Consider the following 16,689-nt stretch of genomic DNA (forward strand, 5'->3'; position numbering starts at 1 on the left):
ATTTTGAATAGAACCCTTGTTTGGAGGAGAGAGCCAGGGGTTTCATTTTTCTTTGACAGTCTTAATGAACTGAATGAAATCTTAATTTTACTTGATCACTCTTTTGAAAAGGTTGAAAAATTACTGACTGGGTATTGGATCCTCCTCTGAAAATCCGAATAAATCAAAATACAAGTAATACTCTTAACATTTCACTATATTCAATATTTTAGTATGAATCCTCACTTAACCTAGACATAATTCTCTCTTACCTGCAAGAAAGCTTTGGATGAAGGAAGCACATGCACTGTGAGAATGTGTGTGCTGCATCTTCTGCAATAGCAGTTTGTAAAGACTATGGGAGTATTCAATGTTTTTTTTTGTCTTTCCCTGATGGATGTTATTATGTTGTTAGCTTTGAAGGGCAATCAGTTTAGTGTGCATGCTCAATATGAATTGAGCATTTTAATCAATGAGGATGAGTGAGTGTCTCTGATTGGCTAGAAAAATGAGGGAACACCGCTGAGGACAAACACTCATTAAAAAAGAGCTTTTGTTCCTCATTTGTGAGACAGACTGTTCTTTGCTTACTGACTGTGTATATATAGTTTTGTTACCTAACCATTCAACACCTGTACACCTGCTCATTCGTGGAATTATCCAATCCACCAATCATGTGGCAGCAGGGCAGTGTATAAATCATGCAGATACAGGTCAAAGCTTCAGTTAATGTTCACATCTAACCTCAGAATGGCAGAAAAGTGTGAGCTCAGTGACTTTGACTGTGGCATGCTTGTTGGTGCCAGATGGGCTGGTTTGAGTATTTCAGAAACTGCTGATTTCCTGGGATTTTCACACACAGCAGTCTCTAGAATTTACACATAATTGTGTGAAATGCCAAAAAAAAAAAAAAGTTCTATGGGCAGAAACTCCTTGATGAGGGAAATGGGTAGACTGGTTCAAGCTGACAGAAAGGCTACAGTAACTAAAATAACCACTCTTTACAACCATGTTGTCTAGAAAAGCATCTCAGAACACAACACACTGAACACTGAGGCAGGTGGGACACAACAGCAGATGACCTCGTCAGGGTCCACTCCTGTCAGCCAAGAACAGGAATCTGATCACCTGATCACCTGAACTGCCCAGTTTCTACTGCCATGTGATTGGCTGATTGCATGAATGAGCGGGTGTAAAGATATTCCTAATAAAGTAGGCAGTTTTGCTTGAACCAGTAACAAAAGGACAATTTCAAGCCATAGTGCATACATAATTCAAACACATAATTGAAAAATCTAAAGAGAATAGAAAATATGATCAATGCAATGTAACTGCATTGAGAGTTTGCAGTTACTGTCTGCAGATACAGTGGACATTTCAGAGGTGTTTTAACTCTTGGAAATCACATTTAGTCCTGGTGAAAAGAAGTCAGGATTTTAATGATTTTATATTGATTATTTCCTGGTTGTAGCTCACAGAACTCAGGAAGATCTATCTGAGTGAACGCCTTCATGTTTATTGTTTGGAATTTATTCACAACTGTTTACTTAATGTATTATTTTTTGCAGTATCATTTTTAAATGTTCCTTAGTAAATATATGAACATTTCTAATGACACTTCAATTTTTGGCTGTTGGTCGCTACATGGTAGTTCATGTAATTGTCAAGAAATCTGCCTAATTTATAGCCGAGTTTGTACTGAAGAAATACATCCGCATAAAGAGTGTGTTTGATGTTAAATACGACAATGATTCCATAAGTACTTCAAAGGGTCAATGGCCACAAAGTTATGTAATTACTTAAAATGCCATTATTATAATCAATGAATATTTTAGTCATGTCATTTTTCTTTTAAAAGGAAATTTTTCAATTTACAATCTGTATATTAAAAATGGTCACTAAGCACTGGAAACCAATTTAGAGTTTTCTTGAATATAAATTTGGAAGAGCTTTGTTCTGTATATCATTGTACAAGTTTTTGAAATGTATTAAACATGCCAATAATTACTGTCATTTATGGAAAAACCTGTTAACATTTGATTTGAGGTGTATTATGTGTTTGTGTATTAAACCAAAACACATACACATATATCAAAAGTCCATCATTCATTAGGAATTAATACGAATTTGACACTTCCTTAGTTCTTTTGACCTCCTCAGGTTCTGCTGACACCAAGCTATGTTAGTATTTTGTTCAGGATTCCACTTTTCCCCCTTCCTGCAGGTACTACAGCGCCACCATTTTGCAGATGTCCGGAGTGCGGGATGATAAGCTGGCAATCTGGCTGTCCTCATTGACCGCCTTTACTAACTTTCTGTTCACGCTGCTGGGTGTGTGGATGGTGGAAAGGGTGGGCAGACGGAAACTGACTCTTGGCAGCATCGTTGGTGAGTACACACAGCATGTCTCACATCTGTTTTTTGCTGTATTGGTGGCTTAGAGACTATGAAGTATTTAAAAAGTGGAACATTGCCAAGCAACTGTGGAAACTGGAGCCCTTGGTGATTAGCTAGGAGACAAGGAGTGATGAGAAAGAATGACTTTGCAGAAAAGAAAATGTTCTGCATTATCTTGTAAGTAATTTATGTTAAGTGAATGCCTGGTGTTCAAAGCTAAAATAAATTAATTGCGGGAATGTTGGATTTGATCTAAGATTAAAGGACCGTTTTCATGAGCAAGTATTTGATTTTTTTTAAGTCATTTCATAAACGTACATACGAAATTCCCGACATACAAAAATATACATACGAATTTCCCCCATTGGTCCTTATCTATCATGGCCTCCTAATAATCTCCACCCCTGATTTGGCTACATCACACTCCTCTCCTCTCCACCAGTAGTTGGTGTGTTTTGGGCGTTCTGGCGCACTATGGCTGCCGTCGTATCATCCAGGTGGATGGTTGTTGAGGTGATTTCCCCCATACAATGTAAAGCATTTTGAGTGCCTAGTGCTATATAAATCTAAGGAATTATTACAACATTAAACAAGGTAATTTATGGAAGCACTTTTTTTTATCTAGAATACCTGGCCCATGTTTGACACTGTTTTATTTAATAAAATTAAATGACTTATTGTGGTATCAGAAGAATATCTGTTCTATGCATTACTCCCTATGTTTCCTTCTCTCTGTGCAGGGACTTCTTTGAGTCTGTGTCTCCTGGCTGTTGGGTTCCTGCTCTCTGCTCAGCACTCTCCCCCTGTCACCCTTCACAATGCTGACCACGCTCTGGCCAACACCAGCTGCTCTACATATCTGTGAGTATAGTACTCGCTGGGCGTGTCCTAGTCTTTTATAGATTATATAGATTATACAGGGTCTAGGGCAGGGGTTGTGAACTGGTGGACCACAGTTCAGGTGCAGACCTAGCAAAGTATTTCAGCAGACCTAAACAAGTACTGCCCATAGTTTAGCAAGTTTAGTTTTTAAACATGAATCAGTGTGTTCATAAACCTGCTGCATGTACAGTAGTAGATGCTTCATGTACAGTAGTTGCTGTGTATCCAATCACATGCCAGAATCAGACCAGAAACTAACTACAGGGTGAGAGACACTTGGTCAGAAAATGAGTTTTCACAGATTTTTCATTTTATTTACCTTCTCTGGTCTGATTAGCTTACTGAAAACATTTCTGTTAAAAAAAAAAAAAAAGTCAGAGAGGAATACAGGATGTTTAGAGATGATTGGACAAAGAACTTCACTTCAAGTTCAAAATAGATGCGTCTCATGTCTGCAGAGTCCATGGTGCTACTAAACAAAACAATCACTTCAAATTGTCTATACAGTTTTATATATCCATAAACTGATCGTCAGTGGTTAAACATTAAAGACTAACTCTAGTCTCCATTCAGCCATGTTAGTTATTTATTTGGGCTTAGTGGTTAGCACATTTGCCTCGCACCTCTGGGGTTGGGGTTTTCTAATCCTGCCTCTGCCCTGTGTGTGTGGAGTTTGCATGTTCTCCCCGTGCTTCAGGGGTTTCCTCCGGGTTATCTGGTGACCTCCCCCAGTCCAAAGACATGTGTTGTAGGCAGACTGGCATTTCCAAATTGTCTGTAGTGTGTGAGTGTGTGTACCTTTGTGCCCTGCGATGGATTGCCCCCCTCGTCTAGGGTGTCCCCCGCCTCGTGCCCCGAGTTCCCTGGGATAGGCTCCAGGCTGCCCGCAACACTGTGTAGGATAAGCGGTACAGAAAATGGATGGATGGAAGGATGGATGGTTACTTATCTGGACCTTTGTAAATAATTTTATGTAACTAGACCTTTAGAAGATTTAGTTGAATAGCCCTGTTGTAGGAGGTGAAGCCAGTTTCAGGAGAAAAAGTTCATACTTTACTTTCTCTGGAAATATAAAGGCTTGCTGCTTATAGTGTGCAAATTAAAATAATGAGGTAATTTCTTGCCTCTCAAAATTCACATTGACTGAAAACAAATGTTCTTTGCATGGATTTCTGTTAATCTCCTTACAACACAACTGAATCATCTAATCAAGGGTTGATTAGCTGACAAGTGGCATCAGGTGTGCTGGTGCTGCACAGATTGCTGGCTGAAATGGGCTAGTCTAGTGCCCAATCATGGTTTATGAATTATTTATCACTCAAAAAAAAACACAAAAAACAAAAAAACAACATGCTCAGGTTAATCAACTCCAATCCTGAAATGGGACATTAGAAATGTATTTTGCTAAAACGCCTTCAAGCTGAACATGACAGAATCTTTCCCTTGAGTCTGTGATGGATGTGATGTAAAGTGTTGTGTTAATGGACTTCCTTCTGTGTAGTAAAGATTAAACATGGCCAGTGTGCTTCCTTTGGTCTCTTCATGCTGTTGTAAAAGGACCTCCGCAGCATGTGACCCTGCAACCTGAAGCCATATCATCTCAGAGAGAGAGAGAGAGAGAGAGAGAGAGAGTGGCTGCTCTCTCTGTCCCAATTTATTCCCATACTACCCAGCTGCTGATACAACACTAGTTCATTATGCCATAATGGAGGCTGAATGGCTATGCTGTCACCATGAAAACAAGCCAATCTGGGCAAGCATGTTTTCTCGTTGATGTTCAGTCCACTCTCTGCTCTGTCTCCTTTACATACAGGTGCATCCCAAAAAATTAGAATATCATGGAAAAGTTAATTTTTTTCTGTAATTTAATTCAAAAAGTGGAACTTTCGTATATTCTGCATTCATAACACATAAAGTGAAATATTTCAAGCCTTTTTTGTTTTAATCTCGATGATTACGGCTTACAACTCATAGAAATAAAAAATCCAGTATCTCATAATATTCGAATAAAGAATTTATAATACAGAAATGTCGACCTGAGAAGAGCTCTAATCAGCTAATTAACTCAAAACACCTGCAAAGGTTTCCTGAGCCTTTAATCTCTCTCAGTCTGGTTCAGTGCACACAAGCACAATCATGTGGAAGATGAAAATAAATGTTGCATTTCATTTGGAAATCAATGTCCCAGAGTCTGGAGGAAGAGTGGAGAGGCACAGAATCCAAGTTGCTTGAAGTCCAGTGTGAAGTTTCCAAAGTCAGTGATGATTTGGGGTGCCATGTCATCTGCTGGTGTTGGTCCACTGTGTTTTCTCAAGTCGAGAGTCGATGCAGCGTCTACCAGGAGATTTTAGAGAACTTCATGATTCCATCTGCTGATGAGCTTTATGCTGATTTCCTTTTCCAGCAGGACTCTGCACCTGTCCACAATGCCAAAACTACTAGTAACTGGTTTGCTGACCATGGTATTACTGCGTTTGATTGGCCAGCCAGCTCGCCTGACCTGAACCCCATAGAGAATCCATGAGAGACGCCAGACCCAACAATACAGACGAGCTGAAGGGCGATATCAAAGCAACCTGGGCTTCCAGAACAAACACCTCAGCAGTGCCACAGGCTAATTGCCTCCATGCCACGCCACATTGATGCATTAATTCATGCAAAAGGATTAAAGCCCCAACGAGTACTGAGTGCATAAATTAACATACTTTTCAGAAGTTCGACATTTCTGCATTATAAATTCTTTCGTCTAATATTTTGAGATACTGGACTTTTGATTTCCACGAGAATCATCAAGATTAAAACAAAGGGAAAAAAAGGCTTAAAATATTTCATTTTATGTGTAATGAATATAGAATATATGAAAGTTCCACTTTTTTAAATTAAATTATGGAAAAAAACACTTTTCCACAACATTCAAAATTTTTTAGATGCACCTGTAGATATTATGCTTGACGCAGGACGCATTTTTCTCAGATTGTTTTTACAAAACTTCTTACCACAGATTATTTAATCAGAATTTCATTGGCCAAGTAAGATTCACTTGTAAAAGTTTTAATTTTGTAGTGGCACTCACCAAAACTGGACAGAACACTGGATAAAACCATCAACTGGTCTTTTTCTCATTTTCAACTGTCAGTATTGGTGAGTTTGTGCGCCTCTGATTCCTGCTCTTGGCTGACATAAGTGGAACCTCATGTGGAAGTGGAAATAAGATATAAAGTCCAAATAACAATATAACACCTTGAAACAACATGTTACTAAGTCAAAATTAAAGACACAGCACATTTATTTTCACAATTTCTAGTTCAGAGATTCCATACTCCCTAAAGGCATAGTCTTGTCCTCACTTTTGCTCCAGGTCATGTGAACTTTGTATGCTGGATCCAGGCTGTGGCTTTTGCTACCAGCAGAACAGCACTGCTGTGTTCGCTTCCTCCTGCGTGCCAGTCAATCAGGCCTCCACAGAGAGAGCAGCATGGGGCAGGTGAGTCATAATCGGCATCCGAGAGTGTGAGCGTGAGTTTGCCTTTGCATGTTGAGATTTTCCACTAAAGCTCAGCAGCATGCTTCAGTGACATTAGATGAAACTAGATATCACATAATCCCCTTTCTTTTTAAGCAAGACGTGACTCATTTTCCCTTTTCTGTCAGTTAGAGTCGCAGTATCTTGTATTTATCTTGTAGTCTGCAAGCTGATATCACTTATAACTGTCCTGCAGGTGCTCCAACTCAACACAGTCTGCATATCACAGTTTTTGGGCTTATAATTTCTGCCCAACCTCCTACTCTTGGCTGGTTCTCCTGGGTCTTATTCTTTACTTGGCTTTCTTTGCTCCAGGTAAGAGGTCCAAGGACAAAACCAGTTGATTTGAACTACTGATGTCCCATGTTGGATCAATTTAAACTAATATTTGAATGCTTATTAGTATAATTTACTTTTGATTTTATCCCAGCAGTTTGTCCTTGGTTTCATTTTGGTTGTTTAGCTAAATGTATTTCTTACTGATTTTGGTTTTTAAATCCTAAACAAAAGCATGTCTTTTAGGACTGGGCCCAATGCCATGGACCGTTAACTCAGAGATTTACCCACTGTGGGCGAGAAGCACAGGCAACGCCTGCTCAGCCGGAGTGAATTGGACCTTCAACGTGCTGGTGTCCCTGACCTTTCTACACATAGCCCAATACCTCACCTACTATGGTACAATTATAATTCTAAATTAAATATAGGCCATAAGAGCCCAAGCCTGTGCACTCATTGCTGACACTAAAACTTGAAATGACCTACACTTCATATGATATCTACAGTAAGTGACAGATATCTTGGTGCGATAGTGTTCATGTTTGATTCATCACATATCTGACGTATCAGTTTAAGCTTTCCAAACAGTTCACACTGTAAAAAATGTTTACTGTGGCAAGCATATGCATACTTTTAGGTTTTCACTCGCAGACATAATTATTGTTAAGCCGTTTTTGGAATGTTAAATATTAAATTATATTAAATCTGATCTCTCGTCATCTATCGAATATTCTGTCTCCGCAACTGCATTTCAGCTTTATTTTATATTTACAACTGGTTCATTTTGAACTGCAATAGTTGTATGATCCTAAAAGAAGATTTCAATAGATTTAAAAAAGTCAATTTCTTGCAGTTCATTTTGCACTTATAGGTCTCATTTCTCCGCTTAGAGTGAGATTTCTCTGTTGTCTTCCAGGTGCATTCTTTCTGTATTCGAGCCTTGCTCTGCTGGGCTTCTTCTTTGTTTATGGATGTCTCCCTGAAACCAAAGGCCGCCGTCTAGAGGAGATCGAGTCGCTGTTTGAAAGCCGTCTGTGTTCCTGTGGTGCATCAGACTCAGATGAGGGCCGGCAGGTGGAGTACATCCGGGTTAAAGGATCAAATTACCACCTGTCGGACAATGATGGTTCAGACGTGGAATAAACCTCAGGTGAAAGTTCAAAGAACGTAGATCCTCTCTCAGCTCTGCACATGGCTTATGAAGAGAGTAGAAAAGGAATCGCTTTTCAGCTTCACCCCACCATGACACCAGGCCCATCAGTAGCAGTCAGGCTGCATCTAACAAATACTGCACTTCACTTTAAAGGAAAATGGAACTGACATATCCAAACATACGAAAAAAAAAAAAAACAGTGCAAAGCCTGATTTTGTGAGATGTCATTTAAAAGTTTTTGAGTTGTGGTACACTACAGTTTGAAACTGCAGTGCTCACAGATACTGACAGTTTACTGACAGATGTTACACAACTGTTTTTGTGCTCACTACAGTAGAATGAGGTGTGTGCTATACAGAACAATAGTAATTCGACTATGGTAGTCTTAGGTTTTTGTGAAGATGCTAGGCTTTGGCATTGGCAACTTGTTCTCACCACAATGTTCAGTTCAATTCTGTCAACAGTATTTTCAGTTGGACAAATAGTTTAAATTTTGTAGCATGCCACACATGGGTTGTAACCTGGATTTTGGCTTATGCTGTTTCCTGGAGCAGCCCTTTTATCACAAAATTGTATTTAGAGCTGAGAGTGTTGGAACTGATTAGTCTCAGAAGTCTATTTTAGATGAACCAAAATTATTTCTCATTCCTTTATAGTGTGTGATGACCTCCTTAATCTGTTTTTCATTATATCTGTACTCAACTCATACCCATGTTTATTATTTGACTCACTTTAATTTAGTCTTCCTTCACAGCCTTGTGTACAAATGGCTTTGCATCTCATAGCTCTCGTCCATGTAACAGAGTGGAATATGTTTTGACGAGTAGTGTAATATCCAATGTTATGTTTATATCGTACAGCTGTGAGTATACACCTTGGTAGTTTGGTACACATAGAAAATTGCCAAGCAGATATATTGTGGCTATATGTGTAACAAAAGCAGTTGATGGGTATTGTAAAAGCAACAATATCAAGCAAACTAACACAAGCTTGTTTTAATGCTATTACTGTTGAGTGTGTATTGTGTTTGTTCACTGTTAGCACATAATTGTGTTTTCATGTTTAACACTGAAGTACACTGAGTTTCCCAAAGGGAGAAGCACACTATAGGGTGACAGTCAAGTTTTAATCAGGTATGCTCATATCAGTTCTGATTATTGCAGTGAGGGAGAGAATGCTTCAGGAAAGTATACTAAATGCCAGTTTATTAGGACAGAGCTTTATTGACCAGATGTTAGGGTGTGCCACATGTTTTAGAATGTATTTGACACTGGAGAATGCTTCAAAGTCAACAAGTCATTGTGTTACTTTGAGGAGCGAGATCTAACCAGATCTATCTAGTGGGTGTGGGTGAGTGTTTTCTATGTAAAATTGGTACTTTTATTACTATTATTATCAACCAGTGTTTTTACGATCAACGATAAAATAGTGAATATAAATATGTGTATAGTGTTCATTTGATTATTGTTGCGCTAAATGTTTTGCTAGATTTATATTCTATGAAAAGAAATATTCATCACATTTGAATATTTAAACAATAAAACGTTGTCCACTGTTTGAAATAAGCTTTTGGTGTTAAGTATTGATTTCCAGTGTACTGCACTGTAACTCAACCATGCAAAACGAAGCCAGTGTAACACGTACAACTATAAACTTTCTGATGACAGATGCTAACTTTCAACATACAAAAGTCATCTCACATTTTCTCTCACTTCATGGATGCTTCTTTTTCTGCTTCAGCATGAGCAGAATGTCTGCAATTTCTTTAAGATTTCCCTTCCCCTCAGATACCCTGTCTCCACCTGTTTCAGCAGTGAAGGCATTGTCGTGTTCCTCTGTACAGCTTGAGTTCTCAGTGGGGTTTTGATTCACACTCTCCTCCTCATGACCTTCACACCTTTCGCCTCTCAACATCATGTTCTCTGATGCTTGCTCCTTTAGCTCTACAAAAGGAAAGTATGTCTGTTATCAACTACACAGCTTCGAGTATAGGCTCCATTGTATGTGTATATATATATATATTCCACTCCACTATTACTGAGGTTATCATGTATCACTGAGATCTGATTCACACTAATCATAATAAGAGTTTAAGAAATCTGTATTTCATGTGATGTTGTAATCAGTTAGTTATTAATACCTGGGGCATTTGTGTGAGAGCAGTGCAGTAATGGATGTTTTTTCATGCATGCCTGGCTCTCAGATCTGCTCAAACTTTCATGTCCTGTAATTGCAGGCTCCATTTTTGACGTCATCCGGCAGGTGTTCAACTCCAACTCATGGATTTTTGATAGAGCAAACTGACTAGTAACATGATTTTTACTGCTGTGATGAGTCTGCCTCCTAGTGGTGGGAGCTTTGTGTCTTCTACTGTGGTGAACGTGAGCTGTGGGCTCAGTGAAAATACTCATCCTATCTGCTGCTTTCAAAAGACAACACTGCACTGAGGCATCTTGCAAAGTCAGACTGGGAAAACCTGCAGTCTGTGTCACCTTGTCTTGTGTCCTGGGAGATGCTTTTTTATGCATTATACCACTTTGTGTCTTAGTCTGCAAACAAGAGGGAACAAACTGATCCTCCTCACAGGCCAGTTCTTGATTGAGCCCTCTCAAGGTTTTTGAAATCCCATGGGCATTACTCTTCCTCTCTCTATGTTCATGGTTACACATCATCTTCTGGTTGAAGGACATAATGCTTGTTGGAGCACTCATCCCTGATGGACAACATCCCTGATGGCTTGTCAGAATGTCCTTAAAGTGGCACATGTGCATGTAGGAATCACCATCCTGCTTTCTTCCCTTTTCCTGTGACTATGTAAATACAAAAAAAGCACAGCATTCAGGATAAAGGAACTAAACATTAAAAATCTGAATAAATAAAACATAAATTAATTGATTAATCCAAGCTGACATACAGCTAACTAACTTCTTAAAGGTGTATATATATACTGTATGAGAAACCAGTTTTAGTCAGTATATCTATATAAACTAGCTGGTCTTGATCGGATTTTGTGTACATGCCACAGTGAGATTAACGTTTCTTTGTTTATTTTTTTCAATCCCATGGTATACCTAATACACAGGCAACTCAGTGTATAGTTCAAAAACAGAGAATGTCATCAAATGATTCAATTATACACTGTGATATTTGCTGAACACAAATATATTGTGTTAAGGATCATGAAACAACTTACTAAAATGTATTTGAGTGATGGAACAGAGTTTGTTACATCGTCTGAGCTGACATAGCCCTCTCCTTGAGAACAGGCTACTGGTGATTCACAGGCATGCTCTGAGACAATTCTGTGAACCCTGCCTTTGGCAAGAAACGTAATTTAGAGTCTATTAAAAGATAGTCAGGTACAATAAGTCTAAGATAAAAGTATAAAACTCACAGGGTCTACAGTCAACGCATCTAGACACGTGCTTTTAAACAAGAGGGTAAAAGAGAGAACATCAAACATCAGCCTTCAAAGAAACCACCTTTTAACAAAAAAAAATACAACTCAGCTAGTGCAGTACATTATAAACTGGAAGCAGATGCTATTGAATTGCAGATATACTAAGTGGCTCTGTGAACAAAGATGCTCTGTTTTTGAGTTTACATTTTGATATTTCACAATTGATAAGTGATGGTTTATTAAAAAAAAGAATGCCCTTTACTTTGTAAGCATTTCAACTAGTCAAGTCCCATGATTACTGGACATATATTTGAAAGTGAACATGTTAACACTAAGTTAATATGCTCAAATACTGAACTTGCTTCCAAGAGGATTAAATGAATCAACATGAATAAATTAATTTAAATAAATGAAACAAACTGAACAGCACTGTATTACCTGAGATAAGAAATCAATACTGCGGTCTTTGTTGTAGGATTCAGTGAAATCACTTTCAAGAATAAATAACACTCATTACAAATACAGCATAAAACATATTTTATCATTTAAGATAATATGTTTTTGCTAAATCGGGCTACTAACGGAGATCGTGTCGGGGGATGTGGTGTCTCCTTTTGAAGATGGAGCTTTGTTGTTCTCTTACTAGAAATATCTACAATACATAGAAGAAAAGAAAATAAATTACCCGATATCCAGTGTATATTAAAAAGCTTTAGTCACTGATATTGTGATGGAACACTGCAAAAATCACTTGATTTGCTATAAAAATTTGGTGACAAAACCGTGAACAGGAACCCCCAAGGTGTCCCCCGAGTGATCTGGCCAGCAGCAGACCCTTATTATGGGCTCTTAGGGGAGTATAGCTGACAATGGCTCCTTACTCCTTTCAGAAAGCTTGTAATAACATTATGTTCCCCCTGAGAGATGCCATCCACAGTGCTGTGGTGCACCACTATGGACAACACATACACCTTTAGTGTACAGTGCATTGTGTAAGTATGCATGCCTCTTGAACTTTTCCACATTTTGTGGTGTTATAACCTGCAACTGAACTTTTATCAGGATTATATGTCTTGAATCTACACAAAATAGCAGAAATAGCACAAACTCCTGAATTGGGGGAAATATCAATATAGCAAGTAAAATTATTTACAAATGTAAAAGTTGTGTGTGCATAAGTAGTGCTGAAACTTCTAAATTGTTTCCAAGAGAAGTCACACAATTAGTTGAATATGGAGTTCGCAAATGAGTAATTGAAGTGTTACATAATCTCAATATAAAAATACCTGTTTCTGGAAAGCCCCAGAGAGCTATCCAAACAGCATCGTAAAGACCTAAGAGCTACGAAACCAAATCCAGCACAAAGATCTAGAAAAGTATCAATCATTGTCATAGAAAATACATCCCAATCTTTGAACATCCCATTGAACACAATAAATAACAGTCCTGGAGGACTAGAGGAGGCCGATCACCAAATGTCAATGACCATGTAAGGAGGGCAGTCATAAGACAATCAATCAAGAGGCCAATGCTAATTCTTGACATGATCACTATCACCACCATGATTCTCAAGGATCACTGTGTTCTCATGCAGTGTGGGATCATTTTTAAGAGATAAACCCTGATTGAACCTTTTCTAGAACTTTGTCCTGGACTTGTTTTGATAGCAACTTGGTGCTATTTGTTTAGACATGCTCTCTAAAGAACTGGGGCATTCCAGGGGCAGGTTTATTTATACTGAGATCAGGTGACACTTGCAAACATTTGCAAACATGTGGAAAAATTCAACTACTTACATGACTTCTGATGGCAAAGACACATGGTTAATTATTTGTGCAATCACAAACTTCCCCCCACTCTAATATGATGAGCTATTTTGTATAGATTCATGACATACAGTATAATCCCAATTATTTACATTTATATATAAATAATGTGTGATGATTGAAAGAAAAATATATTTTTGCTCTCTTGCACCTTTAACATCAAATAAAATTACTGGGGGTTTTTTTGTAGAAACTATTTTAAGTAAAATTCATTCTTAGTCATTTTTTTAATTTAAAAACCCATAACATGCACTCATTCAAATTAAGAATCAGGTGATTGTTTACTGTTGCTGAAGACAGGTTTAACATTTTTTTTTTTTAATATTTATTTTTCATATTTATTTAATGTACAGTGCACTCCACTAATATTGGCACCTTTGGTAAATATGAGAATAGAAGGCTGTGAAAAATTGTCTTTAATGTTTAACCTTTTGATCTTTTGTTAAAAAAAAAAATCACAAAAATACTCTGCTCTCATGGATATCAACTGCAAACAAAACACAGGTTTATCCAAAAGAAATCTTTGTTAAATATAGGTTTGCAACAATTATTGGCACCCCTATGAATTCGTATGAGAAAAATCTATTTGAAGTATATTCCCATTGATATTTTACATTTTTTAGTACACCTGGGTGACTAGGAACAGGAAATTGTTCAACCATGACTTCCTATTCGACAGGGGTATAAATATGAGGTAATACATAGGTCAAATTCCCTTAATCATTCATAACAATGGGTAAGACCAAGGAATATAGCTGTGATGTGCGGCAAAAGGTTGTTGAGCTTCACAAAATGCGAAGTGGCTATAAGAAAATAACACAGGCATTGAAAATGCCCATTTCCACCATCAGGGCAATACTTAAGAAGTTCCAGTCAACTGGAAATCACTATATCACCAAGTTATTTGGAAGGTTTCAAGAAAAAAGTCTACTCTCATCCAAAAACAAACTCAAGCATCTTCCGTTTTTCAGACACTACTGGAACTTCAAATGGGATCGGGTTCTATGGTCAGATGAAACCACAATACAGCTTTTTGGCAATAAACACCAGAGGTGGTTTTGGTGCACACAGAGAGGTAGCCATATGGAAAAGTACCTCATGCCCACGGTTAAATATGGAGGTGACTCTTTTATGTTTTGAGGCTGTTTTTCTGGACATTTTGTTAGGATACATGGTATCATGTAAACTATCAAATATCAACAGATATTAAATGAAAACCCGACTGCCTCTGCCAGAAAGCTTCAAATGGGCCGTGGTTAGATCTTCCAGCAGGACAATGATCCAAATCATACATCAAAATCAACACAAAAATGGTTTACTGACCACAAAATCAAGGTCCTGCCATGACCATCCCAGTCCCCTGACCTGAAACCCATAGAGAACCTGTGTGGTGAACTGAAGAGGAGAGTCCACCAGCGTGGACCTCAACATTTGAAGGCTCTGAAGAGATTCTCTATGGATTAATGGTCTCAGATCCCTTGCCATGTATTCTCCAACCTCATCAGGCATTATAGGAGAAGACTCAGAGCTGTTATCTTGGCAAAGGGAGGTAGCACAAAATATTGACTAAAAGATTGCAAATAATTGTTGCACACCTATATTTAACAAATATATTTATTTGATAAACCTATGTTGTGTTTGCAATTGTTTGATATCCATGATAGCAGAGTATTTTTGTTATTTTTCTAACAAAAGATCTAAAAGTTAAACAATAAAGACAATTTCTGCTCATATTTACCAAGGGTGCCGATATTAGTGAAGGCACTGTATATCATATACATGGCAAAACCAAATACATTCCTGACAAACGGTTCCTGTACCTTCACCTCCACTGATGAGTCCAAAAAAGTGAGCCTTGTCTTCTTGGTCATTCATCTCTAAATGATTAAATGGGTTCTCAGCATGTATGGAGTGTATGGACAGCCCACTGCTTTCTCTGCTATTTTAAGACAATTATTGGAGACAATTATTGACTCAGTATATTTAATTACATAAATGAAAAAGTGCTTACCACTAATCATAATGATAAATTAAAAATATATGGCTAAGCCCCCCAGACTAAAAATTATTTCTTTCCTAATATCTGGTTATGCTCAATTTAATGGTCCAATGTGTTCAAGTGTTCCATCATACTACTTTAAAAAGACACACACATTTTAACTAGTTTAACAAGACACACCGTACAGGTTCATCCTGCTTGTTATTTGTCCAGCCCTACTGACTCTGTACAATATGTACTGCTACTGGTGGATGCTACTATTTTTTTTAGCCTGGGGAGCTTATGTTTGAAGTTCATCTCACCTAGGAAAGGTGCTCTTAAACTGGACTCCATCCGCATAGCTGGTCTGGGAGGTCTCTGTTTGATAAGGCACTGTCCAAAGATTATACTCACACACCCCCACTGGCTAGGAAACAATTTTTTGCATGAGTGATTTTAAAATCTGGAGAACCTCAGTGTAAGATATCTGCACATTTACCTCTATATGAAGTGAGCAGAATGAGATATTTTAGAAAATAGGGACATATGGTGCTACTGATGTAAAGCAGCACTCTTACAAGAACACCATGATGCTTTTTTTTGCAGTGTTTAGCTCCATGCTCAGGCTGAAATATTTAGATGTGTATTTGTTACAGCCTGTGCAGTTTTGCATGTTCTTCCTGAAAACATGCATGTAGGTGGACTGACAACATCTAAAACATGAAAATCTATCCTGGCCCTAGGCATTTGGTTGAAGCGTGAAGAAAATGTGTAGTGTCACTTGGAATACAAAAATGTGTATTTTCACCCTATTGACAGGAGATCACATATTTGAATCCCAACTGTGCCAATGGCCATGCTCTCTGGGTGTGAGTGATGGGACACTCTCTCTCCCTTGTCAATCACAACGACACATGCCAATCATGGGCATCTGTGAGCTCATGTACGCAGATGTATGCAGGGCACTTTCCTCCGAGTGTGTTACGCTACCCAGAGAGGCATGAAAAGATGTAGTTGGCTGGCTTCAGGTGTCTTGGAGGAAGCACATGTTCCCCCTCCCGGCTGGTACAGTAGCTGTCGTATGGATGGGGAGAGCTGGCTTGTACGTGGGAAATGGCAGGTGAGCAAATAGGACTGTACACAACATGTGTATTTTATTCATGGCCTGACGCACTGTATGTAAACAGCTCAGATGAAGCTTTTATCATTAGGCTACTTCAACCAAGTTCAATAAAATAACAAACTATAGCCTGTATTTAGGATTTGTGTTTATGG

At 38.3% G+C, this 16,689-nt stretch overlaps 2 protein-coding genes across 2 annotated transcripts in view; one reads left to right on the forward strand and one right to left on the reverse strand.

Moving 5' to 3' along the window:
• LOC128623348 (proton myo-inositol cotransporter-like) overlaps positions 1 to 8,200 on the forward strand; it is a 62,458-nt gene extending 54,258 nt beyond the window's left edge. Inside the window, exons 5-10 of the mRNA XM_053650354.1 lie at positions 2,204 to 2,367; positions 3,117 to 3,237; positions 6,617 to 6,742; positions 6,978 to 7,096; positions 7,304 to 7,456; positions 7,974 to 8,200. Coding sequence (XP_053506329.1) covers positions 2,204 to 2,367; positions 3,117 to 3,237; positions 6,617 to 6,742; positions 6,978 to 7,096; positions 7,304 to 7,456; positions 7,974 to 8,200 — 910 coding nt within the window. The remainder of the gene's footprint in view (positions 1 to 2,203; positions 2,368 to 3,116; positions 3,238 to 6,616; positions 6,743 to 6,977; positions 7,097 to 7,303; positions 7,457 to 7,973) is intronic.
• A 68-nt stretch (positions 8,201 to 8,268) lies between these two features.
• Positions 8,269 to 16,689, reverse strand: part of LOC128623347 (uncharacterized) — an 11,424-nt gene continuing 3,003 nt past the window's right edge. The window contains exons 6-13 of the mRNA XM_053650353.1: positions 15,738 to 15,841; positions 15,257 to 15,375; positions 12,193 to 12,262; positions 12,049 to 12,100; positions 11,605 to 11,635; positions 11,404 to 11,525; positions 10,351 to 11,020; positions 8,269 to 10,153 (exon numbers count right to left, since the gene is read on the reverse strand). Coding sequence (XP_053506328.1) covers positions 9,924 to 10,153; positions 10,351 to 11,020; positions 11,404 to 11,525; positions 11,605 to 11,635; positions 12,049 to 12,100; positions 12,193 to 12,262; positions 15,257 to 15,375; positions 15,738 to 15,841 — 1,398 coding nt within the window. The 3' untranslated portion in view covers positions 8,269 to 9,923. The remainder of the gene's footprint in view (positions 10,154 to 10,350; positions 11,021 to 11,403; positions 11,526 to 11,604; positions 11,636 to 12,048; positions 12,101 to 12,192; positions 12,263 to 15,256; positions 15,376 to 15,737; positions 15,842 to 16,689) is intronic.

Source organism: Ictalurus furcatus, chromosome 19 (assembly GCF_023375685.1).
Source record: "Ictalurus furcatus strain D&B chromosome 19, Billie_1.0, whole genome shotgun sequence".
NCBI classification, from domain to species: Eukaryota; Metazoa; Chordata; class Actinopteri; order Siluriformes; family Ictaluridae; genus Ictalurus; species Ictalurus furcatus.